Here is a 23,984-nt window from a genome sequence, read left to right as displayed (position 1 = left end):
ACAATGGATTCAATAAACATGATGGCTAAAAGCATCTCTTCTGAGAAAAAGTAAAATTTTCTATTTCACACTTCCCTGTGCAACCTAGTTCTACAACCGGTAAATATTCACTCTGGCTATTAATCGATTACTAAATTAAACTTCAACTATTTTGATAATCGATTCATCAGTTTGAGTCAGTTTTAATATTCAAAACAATCTTTCAAATGTTTCAGCTACTTAAATGTGAATATTTTCTGGTTTCTTTGCTCCATTTCACAAAATAAATCATTAAATTCATTTTGAGAAAATCATCATTTCCAGGTTTGAGAAACACTAATAATACAACACAATAACTCAATGAGTCGATTATGAGAATAATCGTTAGTTGCAGTTGTGTGTACATAAATAACACCACAAGATGGCTGCAACGCAAAATGTAAGAAGGAAGCTGCCGCTAAACCAACCATGGCGAAACCCAAAGAAGAAGCAGGAGGAGGGGAACTGCGCATGCGTTTACTAGCATGGTTCCTGTGGCTACAGTACCGGCTGGAGAAGTTGTGGAATTATTCGCATAGTAAAGTTTAAACACTAAAAAATGATGGTTAACTGCGGCGATTCAAACAAAGTGTGAAGCTCTAAGTAAAGAGTTTATTCCACAGGAAGCAGGCGGAGGAAACATGACGGCTAACGAGGATCAAGAGGTAACGTATGTGTGTGTGCAGTGATGCTAGCAGCCGCTAACAGCTAACAGCCTGTCAACTAGCATGGCCGTTAGCCACAGAGTCTCGTCTTTGACAGCAAATGTTCACATTAGACAACAAATGAGGTGAAATTTCAGCCTTTATCCAATTCAGAAGAGCTTCATTACACTTTAAATGTGTTCAGGTCGGAATGTCAAGCGTGTTTTTAGCTATTCCATGCTCAACAGAAAGCAACATCCCAAACTCGATTGACTTTACATTGTCATATTTTCTGCGCGTTTTAATAAAATGAAGAAGTCAGACAAATTTAACACGCGTATTGTCATCCATCAAACATCCACCTTACAACCAATAAAAACGATTGTCAGCTGAAATATCAGCGGTTTACCCTTAGTCACCTCCATCCATAGGTACAGCAGCATTAGCTGTAGCAAGTTAATAATCGGTTTAACATTTAATATCTGAAAGGAAGACATGCACGCCGAATTAAAATAGAAGTCACCATGTACATGTATTTGTTGTCATTACTGACCTGTATAGTCCTTAGCGTTTGTTCGGTTTAATTGCTGTCCTAACAACTGCAGTATATTACATGTTCCAAGCTGCCTCTTTATCTGATTCCAGATGGAGCTGGAGGCTCTTCTCTCCATCTACGAGGGTGATGAATGTTTTAAGGAAATCAGTCCTGTGTCTTTCCAGTTTAGGGTGAGAACTATCAGATCTACTGTCATTTGAACTCTTCTGCACATTTAACTTGCCGTTAGAATTAAATCTAACTTCTCCTTCCTTATATTTCCTATGAAAGATAGGAGACCTAGAGGACAAAAAAGCGTTCATCCTGGACGTCGCATGGCCAGAAACGTACCCCGAGACAGCCCCACAAATTTCCCTTGATGCCTTTTTCAACAACAGAATGTAAGTTACTAGCTCAGTATATTATGAGATATCTCTCTGCTCTCATGCATTGGTTTTATGAGTTTCATTTACAGGACAATGTGTTTGTAATACAGTTGGAAATTAAAGTGGTGACTTTATTACTGTTATTTACAGTTTACTATTAGAGCCTCAGAGTTTCTGAATTGACGGGCTAGATTCAATGCAATTTGGCTTCAGTAATAAGAGAGATTATTAGATGTCTTGAAGTTTTTGTTGAACTAAATCTGTCTAGTTTTCAAATCTGAAATCTAACCAGATATTTGTCTTTATATCTTTGGCTTAGTGGTGCCTTCACTAGGAGTTACTGGTTCACAATTCTCTCACATGGCCAGATCTGTAATGAATGTTTACACAAGTCAAACGGTGCATATTCAAAACTATTTTCTGAATTATTGTTGATCCTTAAAAAAGGAAAAAATATTTCTAGTAGTAATTTGAATGTCAAATTTTTACAAATACCGGTTTAGTATCATTAATCTGCATCATTTGATGCACTAATTGATTTAACAGTAGCCAATGTTAGATAAAGTAATGAGTTTCACCCATTTTCAAAAATGTTAACGTTCTTTAAAAATGTATTGTTTTATTTTTGTTATTTATTAGATTTTTTTCTCACACATTAAAAACAAAATAATACACACTAAGAAATGATACACCCAGTGCCTTTAAATAAATGCTGTTTCTTTGTTTTTGGGGTTCTTTTCTATCTCAGCTCTGCAGATACGAAGCAGCTGATCCTGTCAAAGCTGGAGGAGCAGGTGGAGGCCAACCTGGGCACCGCCATGATGTACACACTCTTTGAATGGGCCAAAGAAAACCAGGAGGCCCTCATGGAGAACCATAAGCCTGTAGTGACTGCTGTGGTGAGGACATTTCGCCACTTTTCACCATACATAGACGTTCATATTGTTTCTCTATCAGTTTAGCTTGGGCTGTATTATTCTCTTGCCTTTGTGGACACAGTTTTCACAGATAAATTAGGGCTTGATTTTACGTCACAAAGAAACTGCCAATGAAGATAGAAAGGTTTTTGTTCAGCTCATACCTTTTTATGACGTCACTGGTTTCCTGCTGCTCATTCTTCATTTTCAGAAAGTTAATAATGTGAACTCTCCAGACCTGGTTCTGCATCCAAACACTCTGACACCCCACACCTGTGTCTGTTTAACACTTGATTATAGGCCCATCACCAATATGATATTGCCCCCTTGTGGTGTGGCATGGCAATAGCCCATAAAAAAAAGAACTCTCATTTCCTTAGGAGCCAATGTTTTGCCATTATAAGCAACCCTACACTAAGAATTCAAATGTACAGCTCGCAATAGAGGTGCTTGTTTATGCAAGGGGTGTCTTTTTTGTAATACAACTATAATACAAATGCAGGGGCTAAACATTAATGCACGTACAATGTCCGGTCTGAGCTCTTTCCGTCCCCCAAAATGTACAGTTTTTAAAACAGAGCTGCTGGAAGGATGGTTTCGCAGCATCAATAAATAAATAAATAAATATGATATTTCCTACTAAAACATACAGGTTATTATAAAGGTATGTCAAGATTTCCACTTTGATTTCATCCCCAAACATGAAGATTTAAATCCGAGGTTTATTTGAGTATGAAACTCAAACAGTTTGTGCAGAGTTATGAAAGGTTGAGAAAACAACTATTTTTGTTTCTTGTTGTTGCAGACGTTGACCTCCAGCAGCGAGGTCATGACCGGCGGCTCCAATGCTAAGAAGAAGGAGAGGAAGGAACAGTTGACAAAATCTCAGAAAAGAAGGATCATTAACAGAACAGGTACATCAGTCAGATCACCAGGAAACTCAATCTTAACTCTAAATGTTCCAAACTTTCTGCATATTATTTTCTGCACTGTTCCTCCAACTTTATGATGTTTATACTGAAGAATGATAAAAAGCAAATTCAACATGTGTGTGGTTGTTTGTGCTTTCAGATCATAAAGGAGAGCTGCCCAGAGGTTGGAACTGGGTGGACGTAATCAAAGTAGGTGCATTTTACGTTTTTTCTCCACTAGGTGATACATGTTATGTTGTTGAATGATTGTTATTATTCTGCCCCTGTTTAATCTTTGTGAACAGAAACGACTGGAATTTTTCATGTACTCCTTTTTGTGTTTTCACTCAAACCTTGATCCATTTGCAGCCACCTCGCTTTACTAGCGCAATGTTTCTGTTGCCTCAGTCTGCCTTGAAGTGAAATGAATCACTTCCTGCGTGCAGCAGGGGACTGTCGCCGGGTGACACGAGATCTTAACACACAGCTACACCTACAAACGGCGTTGTGTGAACTCATTTGACAATAAATGGAATCTGACATTCATTTGTTTAAATTTAAAAGTTACGCACTACACTTTTAACACCTTGTAGTAGCATAAATGACTAATCTGTTCATGTTGTCTCTTGTTTTTCTCCCCTGTGGTCACATTACAACCTTTCCTGAAGCATGTAAGTAAAACCCACTTCAGATTTAAAAAAAAAACACTGAGTCATTGAGGCCAACCAGTGTTAAACTGTTTTCTCATGTTTTTGTCACAGTTGAGTAAAACAGGAGGAAAAGACGATGACTAAGTGCGAGCGCAGTGATCCATCCGGTGGTGCTGCTTTGCACAAAGAACTGCAGTGACGTGGGAAACCACTGCAGCCTGTTGCTGCTGCTGCAGCTGCTGCTGTTGTGGTCCAGAAGCCTTCACCTCCAACTTCACCAACATGTTACACTCTGACAACCACAGCAGGCTCGGAACACTGGACTTGAGGACACACACACACACTTGTTTAGCTTAAGTGAGCTGGGACTGATCAGAAAGTCCTCGCCGTGTTTTCTGTGTTTGTGGAAAAGCAGCCCCGTGAAGAGGAGCCCACTGCGTTGCGTTTCTTTATTTAGCCCTCAGATGCTCCGTCATCCTTCAGGGTGGAGCCTTTTCTCATACTTGCTCTCACTGCCATGTTTTAGCCCAAACATGGGTCAAACTGAGCCATAAATGGTGGGCTGTGATCATAGACCGTATGTAAAAGTGGACAATGTCTTCCAGTTGCGAAACAAACTCATTTTAAAGCCTCAGGATTTGAATTCACGCCTGCAACCAGGCTCCTATTGGACAACATCAGCTGTCAATCACGCTGGGAAATGGGAACATTATTTACTAAATTGACATCATGTTCTGTTGAAGAATAGCTCGAACAAGTGACTAAGACCATTAACGCCTTCAGGAAGATGTTGACCGACATTATAAGCGACTCTCATTCAAAGTCATTTAGTGGATAACTGCTACTTTCACCCTACTTTATGGGCTTTACTCAAACCAGAAGACCACGTCCATTTTTATATATAGTCTGCTTGTGGTTGTGAATGGATGTGTCAGTGTTCTGAAATATCGCGTGACTCTAAGAAAAAACAGATTCACACATTATGTTACTTCTGTCACATTCTCTTCTTTTGATAAATGTTTCCCCCCCCCTATTCATTGAAAACTTAATTTTTTTATATATATATATATAAATATTTAAATAAAACCACAGTTGGTCTGCTGCTTGTCTAATGATGTGTGTTAATGCCGCCATCACTGCCAAAGATCCTCCACCGGCTAACAAACAAAATCATCACTTTGAGGTCACAGCAAAGTCAGTGAGACATTTGAAAATACTTGATTAAAAACACTTGTATTTTAAGTTTTATGTCTTTCATCTTCACGTTTTCTTTTTTGTTTGAAGGTCTGAAGGAGTTATATGGAAAGTAAATTGGTTAATTTTTTTCAAACACTCATTTTTGGGTTATATTTATATATTAATTTAATTATACATTTAATTACCTTTTTTTCTTCATTGTTTTATTTATTTCGAAATTTGGCAAAATTAGTCCATACTTGCGGATTAAATTCAGGATTTTTTTTTTTTTTATGTCGTTATCATTGTCCTTAAAGGAGAAAATACTACATACAAGAGGATCTCTGATTATGGAGACCTGCATTTAGAAGAGAACTCATGACAGTGGGCAGGAGTCAGTCAGGTGGGGAAACAGCAGAGTGAGCTGCAGTCACATGATTGAGGTGTTTGTGTTTGTCTTCACACTGTGATTCTAAACACAACAGTTTGCGCAAGGCTTCTTCACATGAAGGTGGTGTTGTGTTTTCACACAATGAAGTAAAATACAAGCACAGTTCAAATGACTAAACTGATGTTTCATATTAGCAGAGGTCTGTGTCCGTTCAATTTAATTCACTAAAAGATAAAATAATGACATTTAATACTTTACTGCCAGAGTAACCAAAGTCCATTGAGAAAAAAAGCAATTTTACACCACACCATGGTTAAATTCAAATGTGTTTCTTTGTGACTTTAGAATTTAAATCCCTTTTTTTTCCAGATTCACACAAGTGACACAACTTTACCAAACGCACCACCCTAACATCAGCTCCCATCTTCCCATGAACTAAAAACATGTCCCCACTGCCATGTCACCTGAAGCTAAGATGCTAACTATATGTCAGTAAAACCACTCTTCAAAACCCCTGAAATATGCCTTTAAATACACACATGATTTAAATACTAAACAATTGACAAAACCGTTGAATGTTTTTGTCTCATTGTACCAAGTGGTTGTGGAGATATTTAACTCGTAGCTAACGCTGGTAGCTGCTAACACGACTAATCAAGAATTCTCAGCATTCCGTTTGCTAAATCCGATAAAAACTGTATGCGCGCTACATTTTCAAGAAAACAGGGCAGCTAACTGACTAATAGTACTTTGTTTAAATGAATATAAAAAGAAATGTACACAATAGTGATGGTGAACCGGTGAAAATGTTGTCCACAAACACAACTTCCCATTGGCTATATGCACGGAGCGTCTCGAACAACTTCAGCTAAAATATAAAACAAGTATACTTCCATTATTGTCCCCTTCGTTAAGTGGAAAGTTAGGCTTTTAAAAGTGGATTAAAAGAGATTATAATTTCTGGTATGTATCAGAAACGTTTAAATAGTCTTTTTGTTAGCTAGACCTGAGGGATTCAAATGGGCTAAAATTAAATAAATAAAATAGACACCGACTATAGAACATCGCTACATCATTGGCTAACAGTTTACAGGAAAAAGTCGAGATGGGTTTATTGAAAGCCCAGGAAAGAATGTGTAAAAAAGTAAATTCCAGTGTCCCATCAAGTACCAAATCTCTTACATTTTACCCATATACTTTATTCTCTAGAAGCCATTATTGTATAAAGATGAAGGTAAAGTTCAACTTTAAAGGAAAACTATTATGTTTGACCAAAACTGAATGAAATTATCATCATCCGCTGGAATATCTTATTTTTTTTATTAGGATTTTGACCAGAAAGGAAATGACAGCAAAACAAATAAAGAGTGGAAAAAAAATAAAAATAAATCAAAGTCCCACGAAAAGCAAAACACTTGAGGATGGCGGCGGCATCAAGTGGACGACTCTTGCAGCAGCTGGACATCCTTCAGTCTACAGCACAGTTACCACCAGTGGAAACAATCAGTGATGCAACAGCACAAGATCAATCACAACTGGTCCTTGATTAATACTAAGCGCTGCTACTGACAGTGTTCGATTGTGCTCTTACAACATCACGAGTATTCTGATCATCTACGGCAGTCCTAGCCCCTTCACAATGAGGGTCACTACCTGGACCGACGGTCTTTTCTGTTCTTGTCTAGGCTTTTGTCCATCGTCTTTTCATTGTCGCCTCTGCATTTGGGGCAGTACCACTTGCCCTTGGGCTTGTAGGTGAGGCCCACGCAGGAGAAGTGGAACCACTCGATGGGGCACTGGTCATTGTCACAGCCGATCATCTCACCATAAGACACCTGCTCACAGAGACAGTAGGTGGGCTCGTTAGGGTCAATGGCGAATTCGACAGGTGAAGCGTCCCGTTCCTGTTTGGACTTGCGCTTCTTCTTTTTCGCAGACTTGGACTTCTTCTCCCGTGGTGGAGGTACAGACAGCTCCTCAGGGGTGTCGTCCACCAGAGAGCCATTGGCCGACGGGTGGCTGGAGTCGCGGCTCTCGCTGTTGCGTTGGCGCCGCGGGCGTCTGTTGGAGGTGCGCTCAGGCGCCGGGGGTTCTTGGACACTGGAGCGCCGCTCTGGGGGGAGTCGCTCGGCCTCGGGGGGCTCCTGGAGGCACAGGGAGTGGGAATCCATCTGGCGGGAGCGGTTCTCCACTAGCTCCGTCATCTGGGTCACCACGTGGATTTTCTCGTCACCCAGCTCCTGGCTGGTAATGAGTGCCCTCTGCAGCTGGATCTGCAGACGCTTTCTCTGGGCTGCATCCTGCTCACCTTTGTACTTCTCAAACACTTCATCCACCTCCTTCAGCACCTCTGAAAACAAAAGACAAATCAACTTAACTGACCATGAAGTGTCATCATTTCATGTATCAGTATGGGGCTGTAACAGTTTGAGACCATTTAGAAATAAAAACCCAAGATGTGGGATTTCAGCTACTTTTCTCAGGTCTTTTGTATTCTTGTCTAGGCTTTTGTCCATCGTATTTTCATTGTCGCCTCTGCATTTGGGGCCGTACTGTTTGCCCTTGGGCTCGTAGGTGAGGCTTACGCAGGAGACATGGAACCACTGAGACAAAAAGTGGTTTCTTGAGGTTGATGGCGAATTTGACTGGTGAAGCGTCCCGTTTCTGTTTGGACTCGCACAAACTTGGACTTCTCCTATGGTGGAGGCACAGACAACTTTTTCATTGTCGCCTCTGTACCACTTGTCTGTGGGCTTGTAGGTGAGGCCCACGCAGGAGCCGTGGAACCACTCAATGTGGCTCTAGTCATCGTCAGTGTCCTTTTCCTGTTTCAAACTTTACACAGAATAATTTCCCCCATCATTCTGATGTTTGACATGACCATGAACGGAAGCTCCTTATCTGTATCTGCGGGATTTAACTCACATGATGGGCTGACTTAGCAATGTTGCATCAATAAAGTGCTTACTGAGCAGATCTGGCTACAATTCCCTCCGCAGACATTTTAAAAAACTTTAGTTGAAGGGAAAACAGAAGTTGGACATGTTAGAGAGGCAGGGCTTTGGAGGAGGGGCTGAGCCGCATTGGACTCCTGGATACAGGAAATGACGTCAGTCCCAGTGTTGTGTAGGGGTTGCCTAGAGGAGAGGAGCTATCCGGCTCTGCAGTTCACACTCGACGGAGCAGAGCTGACATGGAGGCAGCTCAGCCCCGCGAAGAGCAGCAATGTCGCTGAAAGCCATTTAAAGCGAACGCGAGTCCACTCCGTCGACATTTGTCGTTACGAGTCCGCGTTTCGGTGCAACTTGTCGGGAGAGGCAAGAGGCTGCTTCACGCCCGCTGCGTCAACACTAAGCAACAATGACTGACAATTGTTTTCCTGCTCTGTGGTGCTTTTGTTAACAAGCGTCCGCGATTCTAAACAACGTTAACTCCAGCTCCAGGGCCAATCATGATTCAATTTGACCCTAAATACTTAGAATGTGTCAACACAACATGACGAAAATGAACTGTTAATGTGGGATTCCTCGTACGGAGAATGCAACACCAGATTCCATTAGAAAAACGGCAGTGTTTGTCAACCATGGTGGTTGGGTCGTCGGTTTGCATGTTGACTGACACAATAAACAGTATTCGCTACATCTTTACCGTACGTTGTTGCATTCGGCATACGTCATATACTTAAACGTGTGCTTATTTTTTAACAAATAGCTTAAGTTTATCCATTGTTTTGTTAGTATTAACACAATAATCCTCCGCGGAAACGCCGTTGTGGGCGGTAGTGTACTGTGTGTACGTACTGAAAAAGTTCAGATTTTACTATCACACGGTACTTGTTTCGTGGTCATCTTCACGCCGAATTTATCGTCACATACCAGTAATGCACAGCACGTCTGTGTGATGTAATAAAAATTAAATGTGTGTTTGCCGGGAGACGGGAGAATTAAATGTGGGGATTCTCTCAATGGGTTTGGTGTTACAAACACACAACACAGGATGGCAGGAGTGTATCCGGGCTATGCTAACTGTCGGTCGCCTGTCTTGTTTATTTAACACATGGCTCGTCAACATAAATACAAACAGTTTGTCGCGGTAACGTAGCAGTTTTATCCGTGTACACGTTTTAAAAAAAAAGCAGGCTCGGGTGGCTTGCAAAATGGGAAACAAGGCTCGCGCCTGTTCCACCATTTCAGCTCTGGCCACTTTTACACACGTCCCTCTCATTTACAACGAACAAGAATGGTTTGAACACAGTACCTTGATACTTTGCATCGATTTCTCGAAGCAGGGAAACATTTCTTTGTATGTCCAGAGGCAGGGACTCCACACATTCCAGATAATCCTCCACATAGTTGACCAGTTGTTGCGACTTGTCGGCATTGGGGTAGTGTTGACCTAACATGGTCTCTGCGATGCATAGAGACAATATGGAGGAAAATGTGGAGAAAATACAGTGAGGAGCAAAAAATGCTTGGCGACTTTGCAGCTTTGTAGGGCAGTTCCAGGCAGCAGCAGTTCACTTCAAACAAAACTCACGCCACTGCGCATGCGGGAGTATTTTCCTTATATGGCGGTGTACAGTTTCCTCTTATCTGTCGTCACGGGAGGCGGGGCCAGGAGGGTTTGCGGAACCGGGATTGGTGGAGAGGGACCTCATTATCATAACGTTTTCCCGGGAAAATTGAACCAATGGAGGAAAATGATCATGAAAAACTTTAATTTTAAAAACCCATAATTGTCTTAAACCACGGGTTTAGGACAATTTGACTCATATAATGATGAATATATCATGTATACAGTTTTATATGTAGATATATTACATAACAAAAGAACTTTATGACATTTACGTAGTAGGAAAAGAGGATTGTTGACATTTCATTGCTGTTTTCACCTGTTAACAAAGGAAAACTAGCGCTTGTTTACCTACTTTGAAACAAAACACAAAACTATAGAGGGAAGAATAAGAATATGGATCCATAGATGGACAGAATTCCAAATGTGTACTTCCTCATGTACACATTACTTAATTCTACTGTTGGGAATGGCTTTCCATATTTCAAACACAAGTTTGTTGGTTTTGTCAACATCGCATCTGACATAAGACACAACATGTGACGCATATTGTAGTCATTCAATTCTATTAAAACACTTTTGTTTATCTGCCTCATTCGGACCATTAGGACAAGGTCAGTGACCGTCACAAGAAAGGATGTCATTCGTTGTTGTATGTGTATGTGAAGCTTTACATTAAAAATGTAATAATGCACTCTATTATGCTACGTTTCAATCATTTCTGAGGTTCCTTCACTAGTAACGACCTGTGACCTCGGATTTCTGTTGTGTTCTATTGTTGTGTTTGTTTCACAGTTAATCAGTCAGCCTATACAAAGACGTATTAAATATTTATTTTAAGGCTACAAAGCCTAAACTATTTTTATTTTAAAGTGGTTGTACACATATACAAATATAATTATGGGTAATATATTCCATTTCTTCCCATAAACCGTCCTAAATTACACACTGGCCCTTTAAAGCTCATCTGAAGCATCAGGCTGACACTCAGATGTGGGATTCTGACATGAGAGCTTCCTCTTTTTGACTGCGTATGTCCCACAAGTTCACCATTAAACAGCATCACAGCGGTGTGAACCTTGTGTTTCGCTGTGTGCGTGTGACTTGTTTCCTCTTGCTGTGTCATGTGACTGCAGGAAATCTCCTCTTTGCTCTGTCCACTGACACTAACGCAGCAGTATTTAAACTGGTCAGTCACACTGTCAGAAATATTGCAATTTTCTTGTGGCTTACATCAGTTTGCCTCTTATAACTGATGTTTTTTTTAAATCTGATTTTAGCTCTTATCTTTTTAAATCTGCTTTTATTTATGATGCTTAATCAAATTGTTGTGTTACTGTAATGAATGTAAATTGAATTGACTTTTATTGACAAACCAAATGAACAAAGAGTTAGACCGAAAGCTTTGCTTGTTTACCGTTAAAGGTCCAGTGTGAAAAATGTTGGTGAAATTTTTTTTTTGGCAGAAATTGAAGATAAAATACATAAAATAAGTGTAAAATCACCTGATTGTATCAAATGTTGTTTTTGTGGCAACCACAACTTTTTTGTAGCATCAGGAATTACAGAAGCGTATTCACTTCACTTAACATTTTTAAAAATGACTCAAAAACAGAGCCTTTTGTTAAGTGAATGCAGTTCGTAGGAAGTAGACGCACTTTCACTCATCATTTCAACAAATTGGGATTGTAGTAAGGATAGAGTATAAGCAACAGGACGATATTTCGGACCACCATGTGTGTACGATTGCCAACGTTGGACAAACTAAACATCTTTTTTGAATTTTGATGCTAACTGAAGGCTACGTAGTTTCTCCTACACACCACATTCAAACAATGTCGTCTGTACAACAACACAACAGATAATATTGTACAGCTTAATAAAAGTGTGTAATGGAGTGACATTTATGAACAGGTTTGTGAACGTTCGTGTTATTACACAGTTGTCTGAGAAAGTCCACTCTTATACAAACAAATGTGCTGTTGTGGGTTTAAAGTGTAATCAGGGAAGTCAGACTGGTCTGAGCACATTTCGTTTTCGTTTTAATGGAAAACAACATGTGACCAGCTTTCCTCAACACCTTCTTCCCCCCCGCGCTGCTACTGTCACATCGGTTTCGTTTCCTGAGCAAACGTCGATGGACAAGTTGGACATAATCACATGCACTTAGGCGTCAACACTAGTACTTCCGGTTTTGTCCTTTCAAAATACGACCTCTAAAAGCAGACTGAATATAATAAATCCGTGGTTCTCACTCTCTTTATACCAAGTACAAAAGAAGAAAGAAAATATCGGGCTCTTGAAGTAACACTATTGTTATTTATTGTTTGTTACTTATTACTATTTCAGTAATCCATCATATTGAGGCACATGTGTTGGGATCGTTTTAGCACTTGAAACCTCTTCATCCATGCACAAAGTTTGATATTGTGACCAGGATTAAGCTGTAATAGTGTGAAATCTACATTTACCATGTGATTAAAGAAGTATGAAGAAGGGGGAAATATACAATGTTACAGCTTTGTCTGTCAAAGTAGGGCTCTTATTATTATTAGTAGTAGTCGTACTATAATTACTTTGCACAAAACAGCACATTCGCTTGTAGCTACATATTCATTGTGGCTGATTTTTGTTTGTTTAGCTGGTTGCATTTAAATGTTTCAAATTCCTTGTTCAGCTGCAGTGTTTGACCTGTGCTATAATATATTTTTATTTTATTATAATCTTTTTTCCTCTTGTGTAGCTGTCTTTTTTATACCATTAACACATCATACCTTATCCTGAGGCACCAATTTTTTTTATTGTCCTTTAGCTGTATATATATATATATATATATATATGCCATTAACACATTTTATTTAACAATTTATTTATTTTAAAATACTTTTAATTAAACATTTCTACTTAAAATCATTCTTAAGTAGTACTGGTGTACTTTTCTTTTTTTCCCCCATCGCGTATCTCTGTGTGCTTTTATTTTGATGAGTTTCCGGTCGTGTTCTCAGTGCTGCCTGTGTGACCTTGACCATAGCTGGTCGGTAAAAGAGCGAGGACGTTCAGCTGTTGCTTCACAGTGACACAAGTTCAACAGGAGACAGTGACAGTCATTCAGTGTAAAGCAGTCTGTTAGTCAGTCAGTCAGTCAGCACCTGTGTGTCACCATGAAGACTGCTCTGGTCCTCGTCTTTGTTGTCTTCTGCACTTTCTCAGGTAAGACAACAAAAAACAACAACTTTAATGATAAAAAGAAAAAAAAAGTAACTTTTTAATGTTGCAATGCAGCTTTGATGGTTTGAAAAATACTCTCGATTGAATGATCACATGATAACACTGTGTTATAAATGAGATGTGATATACATGATGAATGTGTGAGAGCTGACTGATGAATGTGTGACTTCCTGGATTGTTTGGTGGGGGGAGACAGAAGAGAAGTTTCCGCAGTTTTTGGTTACAGTTGCAGGTCTGAGTCACATGTCTGACTGTTGGCAGAGACGCACAATCTGCTGCTGTTGTTTTTAAACAGAAGGACCGAGTCAATGTGCAAGTTCAAAACACAGTGGCATGTGTGTGACACCTTTTTTAATGGAGATTAAGTCACATATATACAATAATACTTAAGTAAAAGTGTGAAAATATCTCCTTTTTACAGTTTTTTCCAGTACAAAAAAGTCATGTATTGACTAAATGTGTTGCAATATGGTTTTTTTTTCACCCATGTTCCCCCATTCCTTGATATGTTTATCAACTTGTACTATTTTTCACCTCCATTTGATGAAATATCAGTGGTTATCTTGCTGTGACTTAACATTTATTGAACAACACTTATGGTTTGCCTCTGCTGTCTGCATTAAACCGAATGTTAAACGCACAATGTAGGTCAAATTAAAAGAAAACTAAAGTTTTAATGCACCTTTCTCAGCATTTCTAAAGTTTCTGAGAGCAAAGAAATGTTTGAACGTACACAAATATGTTATAATCACCCGTTGCCAATGATTAAAACAAGGACAAACTAAGACAGGGATAAAAGTGAAAAGTTGAACACAAATGCTCCCAAAATTACTTAAAATACAGCAAGTCAAATTGAGTCAAATGAATGAGTCTAAAATTATATTTTCTGTATTATAATTGTCCTGAATGTGAAATTGGTGTTTTTTTACTCACTAGTGACCCTGGGACATGATATTATATTATATTTAAAAGCAAGAAAACATTGAATATAAGGGATGACCTGATAGGATACTCAGTATCGCCATATTGCATATCAGAAAAATATCTATGTATCACCTGCTTTAACTATACACAGACTGTATAAACAGCATTTTAGCTGAGTCATGCTGTGGGCTGTTTGTTTGGTCTTCATAGAAGACAAATATTTGATCTATTATATGTCTCAGAAGAAGGTTAAAACCATCATTAAGTGTTTGTTTTCAACTTTCATTTTGAATAATAAATTGATATTTATAGCTGTAACTATAGATTTTTAGGGATCTGAAAGTGTTTTGGTTTTGTGTTGCGGTGATTATAGTTTCAGGCCCGAACAGAAATATGTGTCATATAAATGTGCTGCAGACTAAACAATGCCCGACTGTGAGAATCAACTGCTAACTTTACAATATTTGTTTAAAGGACGGAGGTTTGTGCGCAAACATTAGCTTTGAAAAATGAAACACCTTTTTTTTTTCTTCAAAAATTAGCTCTAATGGCAACTGTAAAAGCAAGTGTTTTTGTACTCATTAGTTGGTGGAGACCAAAACAAGGCTAAAAGTTGAAAACGTATTGACTAAAACTAATTTGTGGACATCCGCAACACATAATATAGTGAGTGCATGTGCCACACGACCCTCATTTTAGCATGAAGGGAACTGTGGGTATAGTTTGCATGAATAGAACACAGGGAAAAGGTAGGCACATTCATCAGGTAAAGATAACAAGCGCTCTAAGTCTGCTAGATAAGCAAAGAGGAAATAGGCGACTTTAGTGCCTGACAAGTTTTGCAACTCTCAGGCAACAATCCCATCCAGTGTGTGGACACTTAAAAAATGATGGACTGATGCCAATCTCAGATACATGAATTTTTACTAACATGGATGAATACAGCCTTTAACCTCACCAACACAGTATTTAGTATTTTTCTTGACATTGTGTGAACTCACAACTTCAACACGGCAATCACAAGATTGGACGTTATGGAAAGTGAACTGCGTTACAGTTCTAGCTCGACTCGACTCTACTCGGTTTTTTCCCCATTACTGAGTACTTGGTGCTTCTTTTTTGGTGCCTGCTCTAGTGAGGTTCCAAGTCGACAGACTGCCGGTCACCGATTGGTCAGAGAGTGTCCTCAATGGAAGAGTCATGAGCGTGACGTCCGGCGCAAGAAAACATGCGTTAATCCAACATTTAGCAAGAGAGGTCTATATGTACAGACATTGAAAATGGCTTGCTTTCAGATTCAGTTTTATTGTCGTTCTCCCTTTCTTCTTGATTTAAGCACTGTCATTGGCTGAAGACAAGAACAAATCCAAACCCCCTGGAACCATGTCCCCTGCCATGGAATTTAGCTCCACAGATGGCCCCTCTAAAACAACAAAACCCCCCCCGAAGACAACCACCACCACCCCAAAGACGACCACCACCACCCCGAAGACGACCACCACCACCCCGAAGACGACAACCACCACCCCGAAGACAACCACCACCACCCCGAAGACAACCACCACCACCCCGAAGACAACCACCACCACCCCGAAGACAACCACCACCACCCCGAAGACAACCATCAAACCGAACACAACCACCTCCACCCCAAACACAACCACCACCACCCCGAAGCCAACCACCCCTCCCAAGCCTCCAACCCCACCTCCACAACCAACTCCGTCCACCACCTTGACTGCAGGAAACTACAATGTGACAGTCAACAATGAGGTTTGCCTGAGGGCTCAGATGGCTTTGCAGATCCGAGTGGCACGCCCACAGGTACATTTTATCAGTCACCATAAACACCACACAAAGCCCCGACAACCATAGTCCACGATGCCAACCTCCTGGTACATTCTAGTCTTGAAGTAATCTTCAGGGTTTCATTAAACCATTTTGAAATGTGTTAACTTTAATCGAACTTTCTCTTCTTTTCTCTTTTAGTAATGTCATTGTCAGCACCCTGTTTTTAGGAAATGAGAAAAAGTTATACTATATATTCCTCATTGTGGTAGGGGTAGCTTCTGCAGAGGATTAAACATGTGTCATCTGTGGTGTCACGAGACTTTTCCAAAGTGTTCATGACTACAGTGGGGGGTTTTTTCACTGTAGCAATAATGTTATTTTCTGGATCATTCTGATTGAAGTGACCATCAAACTGTTTATCTTTCAGCTCAATGGAACCTTTATCATTCAGCCAAATATCACAAAAGCAAGTGGACATTGTGGGGAATCCAAGGCCAACCTTACCCTATCCTTTAAGGAGGGTTTCATCACCTTCTTGTTCGCCAAGGTAGGTTTAATCTGTCATCATCCTAGTTATGTGAGAGAAATCTCAAGAGGTTCAACAAGGCAACGTTAACAGAAGTAACCCATTTAGTAGAAAATCAAGTTGCTTGACTGGAAACTTCATGAAGGAAGTAGAATCAACGAGAACTGCCAAAAAAGGGAAGTATAGTTGACAGGATTGGTCTGAAAGCACATGACATGTGACAAGGAACAACACTTGTGTGATTCATTTGTTGGTTTCCTACATGACACTCTAGATTAACTGGTTTTGAATGCTGAGGCTACTTAGTGAAGGTACAGTTTCATTAAGGGTGTTATCTCATAGCAGTTAGTTCAGAAATGTCCACTAGCTTCTTAAAAGTCCAGCATCACCACAAACATCCGGCTATACCTACGTAGAATTTGGGGTAGAAGTGAAGGGAGTGCACAAGGACCGGCAGGACACTGTGCGGTCCAATTGTGGTCTTTCCATCATGGTACAGTAAAGTTAAATTTGGAACGGTACAGGCCTCGGTCAGACAGGATGTGAGCTGTGCCCGATGGCCGTGGCAGCGAGATACGTAGCCGTGACGTCGTACCAGTGCGACGGCGGGTGGGTCTGGCTCCACCCTTACCGTACTGTACCACTACTCTGGTACGCCAAGGGCAGGGTACCAAAAATGGAACAGTTGGGGATGGGTATTTTGGTACAGTTCCTAATGGAAACGCAAACAAAATAAGTACCAAACCAAACGGTTCCACAGAAAGTCTGAAACTAGTCATTGAGACCATACATTTAAGAAGTTGCCACCTGATGGCAATTGAAGAGAATACAGTTTGCAGCCACTTAACCATTTGGAACTAGAAAATGTGTCCAGTTTATGATTAGACCGCAAAGAGCTATGAGACAGATTCTAGCTGTGACCTGATACAGGGTCATGCTATGGACGACTTCCTTTTTTGAGGCACCGGCTCATTAGCCAGTTGCTATGTCAGCCCTTGTTTATTAGCAACTGGGTTAAAGACTGGTACCAACATTAAAAATTACACTTCACATCCATCCTTTATATTTTTTGCCATTTTTCCAGATACATTTTCGACATGCGAGCTAGGACAAGTTGGCCCAAGTAGATAGAGTTGATGAAGGATCCACTCATTGCACGATTGTTTGTTTGGGAATGAAGGACAGACTTGTTTAAAATGGAAATGGTACTTGTGTCTTTGTTGTTCCGGGAGGGAAGTCCACAGTTCTTTCACCTGGTGTATCAGACATCATTAAGAACAATGTAGTCAACCAGTAATCTCAATCCCAGTCTTGTTTATTTATTGAAAGTAAAACCATTACCTCTCGTTTGTCCTGCCTGTTTCCACAGAGCGCTGATAACACCACTAGCTACGTTGACGCCGTGTCTTTCAACCTCACCTACGCCTTCGTCAAAGGAAGTAAGTCATGAACACTCATGCAATAAGTCTACTCATATCATTTACTGTCTTTGTTACAGGTTAAACTTTAGATTCTTCTTACGGGGTCAATGCAGGTGTACTGATATTTTGGCTACAGATTATTGTTACACAACGCAGGCAAACATTAGCACAGACGAGAAGCATTTAAACAGGCAACAACTTCCTTATTTGTGTCTCTGTTCAGCTGCATTATCTGGAAAATTACTGGTAAGCATGTGATGCCAGTAACAAGCCACCTATTTCCAGTGCCATGCAGTCAAACAAGTTTGATCCCATATCTGCTCATCAGAATCTGTCATCATGACCTCGAAGCACCTGAGCCTTATAATGTGCCTTTCAAACAACGTGACTTGCCTTTGTTTTGTTTGACTGTCACAGAGGAGGAAAATTTCCTCGCCAAGAACAACACGCTGCATCTCTTCTCTGCGAAGGTTGGACACTGCTACTCCTGCCGGCAAACTGAACAGGTTTTAGTGGAGAAGGGACTCTACCTGGACGTCAGTCAGGACCAAGTCCAGGGTTTCAATCTGACTAAGAGCAAAGAATTTGGCCTCCGTAAGTATCCACGTGTCCAAGAATCGAATGCTGTCCATTACGTGAGTTGTTAGACCCATTAATGAACTATTTATAAATGAATGACAGATACATTAAAGAACTATTTATACAATAAAGGCACAACGTACATTTCAGTAAAAGCACGTATAGTCAGCAAAATGTATTGAATTTACATTTTTGGAAGCTAAAGTGCTTGTTATGCATCGTGTAATATAAAGTATGTAAATTGTGATTGCAAAAAAAAGAGTCAAAGTTGTAAGTGCATAAACACATGAACACATCATTCATTACAAAATAAGTCGAATAAATAGTAAATAGTAAAATGGTTCTCAAACTGGGGCACGTGTACCATCAGTGGTACACGAGTTTCCTCTGTTGGTAAATCAGAAATACTGCTTTACTGTATTTACCAGGGAGCTGAGTAACTTTGCGTGGAAAATTAAACAGACAACAAAATTAAATCTGCTTGAGTTTCAGTCTATTTTGGATCTAAATATATATAAATAGGCCTTAAAGCAACATCACATTTAGGAACACTGCACATAACAGAAGTGATTGGTGTGGACTATTTTACATGGGTTTTTTTATCTTCCTGCCATAGCAATAGCAATCCGCCAAAGTTTTGCTGGGGAGCAGGAGATGACAGCTGGATGAAATGTTCAGGTGTTATTAAAAAAGAATGAATAGTACATTATTCTAAAGATGCCAGGGTGTGGTCAGTAGTCACCGTCACATGGTTCTGTTATTCCCAGCAGATGTGATCATGAGACACATCTGCAGGCCAAGTCAGGTGCAGGTGCTTGATCCGCATCTACACGTTCCATGTTCAGCTTCAGCTTTATTGTGTAGTAGTTAGTATCATGTAATGCGATTTGAATTACAGTTAGAATTTATGATTTTCTTTTCCGTTTTAATCTTTATTTTCATCGTTTTTACAAAGTGCAGTCTTTTAAAATATATCTTATATATTATATAATATTGACAAATGTCTTTAGACTCACATCTAATAAAAGTATATGGCAGTTGAGAAAGTTTTAAGCGTGTGCGCCTAATCATTATTAGGAAAAATGTATTTGTTTTCATGACAAAGTCAAATGAAAAGTTAGAAGAAATTACATTTAAAAAGTTAGTTAATAGTGTTAATTAAAGAAAGGAAAAAAAAAGGAAGGAATTACAAATGATCCTTTGTGTTTGAATTTTATTTTAGCAAACTATCTATGAAAGTGCAGTGAAAGCTGTCTTTTATTTGACCGTGTAGTAAATGTCCTAAATGTGGCTGTAATTGTCTTTGCAAACTGCAATTTAGATTTGAATTTGTGTGAAATATACAGTATACTTTATTCTACCTGACAGCGCTGCAATAACAGACTTCTATACAAACTGAATATCTGTACATTTCTGCTGCTTCTTTGAATAATTGTGCTCTTTTAAATCCAGTTACATATAGGGCCGTATTTCTTACCCCCGGGGATTAGGTATCCAGATTCAGATTATTCAGATTAATTGCCAGGTTTAACATCATATTTGTAACTTTGAAACTGCCCAAACAAACACGTGTGTGTCGTCTTGTGTTTCCCAGCTGACCGCTGCCCTGCCGACCAGCCCGACTACAAGGTTGCGATCGGCGTGGGAGTGACACTGCTGGTGCTCATCGTCATCGTGGTGATCGCCTACCTGGTGACCCGCAAAAGGAGAACCGACGGTTACCAGGCTCTGTGAGGTGGGGGACACTCGGTCGCCCAGAGAAGACACCTTTTTTTTTTATAAAGCGAGGCTGTGATGCTCTGTCTTTTACGAGAGCCAGAGCAACAAAAACCTTCACCGCCAGCGATCCACTGCCTCCCAACCCCCCGACCTTTTATGTCTCTGTTAAGTGTTATCTAAATATTCCTTACTAGTGAGCCACTAATCATAATAATCATAAACGTTTAAAATGTATTGAAGCAGAAGGAAAAAACCCACCTATTAATCCTACATTCACTCATTTTTAAATTCAATCTCGTTTATTTTCTGCTTCTTCTTTTTTTTCATTTCTTTCTGATTGTTTGTTGAATTGAAGACATGTATGTTGTCGAATCCAAAGTCCGTCCCATGGAGCAGCAGACTGAGCTCTGACTGGCCAAACCCCTGCCAGATACACATAAACCAAGGCTGTGGACTTTGAGCGGGACACACCGGCCCAACAGCTTTTACACCTGATCTTAACTGATACGGCAAACAGATATGCAAGTAAACTGAGTGAATAAACCACAAGGATTCACAAGGGACAAGAAAATAGGGTTAGAAATTGCAAATGCGAAAGAGATATCTGTTACTTGAATAATCTGTCAGGGAGTGGTGTTCGGGGCACACTGCAGACTCCTAACATTTGAGTGTTCAAAGGGATCCAAAATCAATATTATTATTTTTTTTAATTCATAACCTTCATTTGACAAATAGATGAATATTATTTTCATCATGTTGGACACTAAAACTTACTGGCACATTAATGTAAAAACTGACTCATCATAACCAGTTCAGGTTGTGTATGCTAAGATGGACGACACAGCAGCTCCCAGAGCATCTCTAGCGCCCCCCGGTGGGTGGAAGTGGAGCCATGTCGTCCATCTTAATGCAGAGTTGGTCAGAGCTGTGATGTTATTTTTATATAACCCCCATGTTATACCTTCACAAAGCAGTGGAATCATGAAGAAAAAGGAAGAGGACGGTAGATTTTTACCTTCTCTTCTATATGAATCATACTCAGCTTGAGAATTTTTGTTAGGTTGAATGTTTAGTTCTTCCTCAAACTAACTTTGTGTGTATATTGTCATCCAGGGATTTGTTTTATTATTATTATTTTTTTTGTCACAATAAGGGAAAATTATGCAAGCAATACCGCGTTAGCCTTATTAATCAGTACAACCCGGGAAATTTGAAGGATGTTATTAAGGGATTTATTTTGACATTATCTACATTAATTGCACTGATAACTGTTCCAACTTTGTCTTTTAATACTATGTACGCAGCTGTTGCAGTGTTTTTTTTATTATAGAATTGCAAGGTTGTGCCATTAAAGCATGGGGTAGGTGTGGAGTCTCAACTACAGGCGAGTTTCTTAGCTCCTCCCACTTGATTTGCACCGACGGACACACTCAGTTCATATTTCACAGACGACCCGCGGCTACCTGTACGTTTACATGACGTCAGCAAAAAAAAGAAATAAATGTCAACATCACTGAAATTGGACTAAAGTACCCAGATAATTGTGATCCAGAGCGGATTTACTACTGTGTGTATACGTTCTGTCAGGCTCAAGATGCTCTAGACGTTCTGCGCATGTTCCGTGTTTCTTCCTGGTCCAGAGAAATAAAAGAAAACATTGTGAAATCTACCTGAGTGTATATTTGGACTGGCAAGGAGAACGGTTTATGTTCGGTCAACTCAAAGAATTGAATATTTTAGAATCATGGATGGTAGAACGACTCGACGGGCTTCCCTCCTCCTGTCCGTCTGTTCTGTCTCACTCTAAATTCTGTAGTGTCTTGGACCGCTTGATTTACGTTATGCTGAAAGGATAATATGGAATTATCGATAAATGTGACATCAAATATCCCGCCTAATGTCGTCCTGTCTCTCCTTCTACCAACTCTGATACACAGAACCCAGTTCCGCCAAACTGCACCTTTAAACACGCAAAAACCAACAACACTCGAGTGTTTATTGAGCAGCTGTTGGTCATATTGGACATAACAAACAACGGCTCATAAATGAACACTGTGTTTTCTCAGCTGCTGTTTCCAAGCCCTAGAATGAACTTTGGACTTCAGATATCACGTGGCGCTCGGGTACCTGCGGTGGGAAGGTAGAGTTCTAATTACAGCACACCGGTAAAGTAAACAAAATAATTACGGAGTCGTATTTACTCAGATTGCACAGGGCGTATCGCCCTAAACGTCAGAGGGTTTACGGTCTAAAAGACGTTGTAAAAAAAGGTCACGCGAGAACATTCACATTTTTAATATCCTGTTCCCTTTACCAAGACATAATCATCATCTCAATTTTGGTAACAACTAAGACGCACTGTTGAAGCACAAAGAATGTATGTTTACATTTATTTGGTGAAAAACATATATAATGTATATTTAGTCTCGACTGGGGGCCACCTGCAATATCTCCAAGGTCCACCAGTGGGCCATGCCCCACACTTTGGGAAGCTTAAATTAAATGTGCTTTCTTCGCCTTGAACATAATGGGGGGGGGTTTTGGCATTTACCAGAGTAAATAACAGCTTGTTTTACTGAGTGGAAAGTGAATGTGTCTCTGGGTTATTTCAGTACAAGGGCATTGATTCTGATTCATTTACAAAAGTGTTTTTAGTGTCCGGGGGAAATGAAAATGGTTGTTGTTGTATTTGTGCGCTCTGAAAAGTAGGCTAAACTCACTTTGAATGAAGACCCCGTGCGTGTGCGTGCATGTGCGTGCTTGTTTAATTTTACTGTTAAAAATAGCCGTGCGGTGTAATCTCTAACTACGTCCGTTTGCAGCTCAGTGCAGCGAGACTCCGTCCAATCATGTGTAAAGTTCTCCACAGAGTGTCTGCACCTTGACCTGTTTGTAACTGCCTGTGTCAATAAAGATTGATATATTCTGTATATACCAAGGTGTGTGTGTGATTATGTGTGAGGAAAGAAAGGAAGAAGCCCTTTGGGGAATGAATAAGAATTGAAATAAGGTATAACATAATAATAAAAAATAAAATAGTAGGATATAATCATGACAAGAAACACATGCCTGAGTTTAAGATATATAAATACACAGTAAACCAGTGTGACCCACCTTTAAAGATGATAAACAATCAGGACTCACGTTTCAACATTAGAAAAAGCAAATAAAGCAACTGATATCATTTTGAAATTGCGTCATTCCCAAGAGATGTTTGTAAAACTCATTCACACAAAAAAAAATTTCGTAAAATTAGTTTGGGGACCCTAAAAAATAAATTTGGCGACCCATCTGTTGGTCTGGACCCAGCCCTTGGGAACCACTGTTGTAAACTATTAATGATAAACTGAGATGTGTTGAGGTGTGTTCATATATCCAGTGTTATATCCAGAAATATATAGATAGCTAATTTGGTGAGTTTTAAATAATGTATAGTTTTAAACTTAATAAATGACATTATTTATTTGCCTCCATAAAAGGGACTTAAGGGACTTAAGCAGTAATAAACAAGGTGAATACTTATTATTTTGCCAGGTAAAGGTCCAGTGTGTAACATTTAGGAAAACACATTAAACATTATTAAATTCAAAAATGAA

At 39.7% G+C, this 23,984-nt stretch overlaps 3 protein-coding genes across 3 annotated transcripts; 2 read left to right on the top strand and 1 right to left on the bottom strand.

Moving 5' to 3' along the window:
* The first annotated feature begins 466 nt into the window (after positions 1-466).
* Positions 467-5,303, top strand: rwdd (RWD domain containing 4). Its single transcript, XM_058625177.1, has 7 exons — positions 467-683; positions 1,308-1,388; positions 1,489-1,598; positions 2,332-2,482; positions 3,306-3,414; positions 3,572-4,082; positions 4,173-5,303. The coding sequence occupies exons 1-6, from the start codon at positions 660-662 to the stop codon at positions 3,676-3,678; spliced, it is 582 nt and encodes a 193-aa protein (XP_058481160.1). The 5' UTR covers positions 467-659; the 3' UTR covers positions 3,679-4,082; positions 4,173-5,303.
* A 1,626-nt stretch (positions 5,304-6,929) lies between these two features.
* Positions 6,930-10,177, bottom strand: ing2 (inhibitor of growth family, member 2). The gene is made up of 2 exons (XM_058623563.1): positions 9,886-10,177; positions 6,930-7,978 (listed from the first exon to the last, which is right to left on the bottom strand). The coding sequence occupies exons 1-2, from the start codon at positions 10,028-10,030 to the stop codon at positions 7,278-7,280; spliced, it is 846 nt and encodes a 281-aa protein (XP_058479546.1). The 5' UTR covers positions 10,031-10,177; the 3' UTR covers positions 6,930-7,277.
* Positions 10,178-13,257: 3,080 nt separating this feature from the next.
* On the top strand, positions 13,258-23,320 carry LOC131456818 (macrosialin-like). Its single transcript, XM_058625469.1, has 6 exons — positions 13,258-13,410; positions 15,689-16,176; positions 16,571-16,690; positions 18,039-18,108; positions 18,508-18,684; positions 20,264-23,320. The coding sequence occupies exons 1-6, from the start codon at positions 13,362-13,364 to the stop codon at positions 20,401-20,403; spliced, it is 1,044 nt and encodes a 347-aa protein (XP_058481452.1). The 5' UTR covers positions 13,258-13,361; the 3' UTR covers positions 20,404-23,320.
* The last annotated feature ends 664 nt before the right edge of the window (positions 23,321-23,984 follow it).

This window comes from Solea solea, chromosome 3 (genome assembly GCF_958295425.1).
Source record: "Solea solea chromosome 3, fSolSol10.1, whole genome shotgun sequence".
Lineage (NCBI taxonomy): Eukaryota > Metazoa > Chordata > Actinopteri > Pleuronectiformes > Soleidae > Solea > Solea solea.
Note: the sequence above shows the minus strand (reverse complement) of the source record. Positions and strands in the feature narration are given on the sequence as shown.

Coding starts and splice junctions, on each gene's coding strand:
- ing2 (XM_058623563.1), bottom strand. CDS start 10,030: ATGTTAGGTCAACACTACCCCAATGCCGACAAGTCGCAACAACTGGTC. Junction 7,979..9,885: donor AATCGATGCAAAGTATCAAG/GTACTGTGTTCA, acceptor TTTTGTTTTCAG/AGGTGCTGAAGGAGGTGGAT.
- rwdd (XM_058625177.1), top strand. CDS start 660: ATGACGGCTAACGAGGATCAAGAG. Junction 1,599..2,331: donor GCCTTTTTCAACAACAGAAT/GTAAGTTACTAG, acceptor TTTCTATCTCAG/CTCTGCAGATACGAAGCAGC. Junction 3,415..3,571: donor AAGGATCATTAACAGAACAG/GTACATCAGTCA, acceptor TTGTGCTTTCAG/ATCATAAAGGAGAGCTGCCC.
- LOC131456818 (XM_058625469.1), top strand. CDS start 13,362: ATGAAGACTGCTCTGGTCCTCGTCTTTGTTGTCTTCTGCACTTTCTCA. Junction 16,691..18,038: donor TCACCTTCTTGTTCGCCAAG/GTAGGTTTAATC, acceptor CTGTTTCCACAG/AGCGCTGATAACACCACTAG. Junction 18,109..18,507: donor CTACGCCTTCGTCAAAGGAA/GTAAGTCATGAA, acceptor TGACTGTCACAG/AGGAGGAAAATTTCCTCGCC.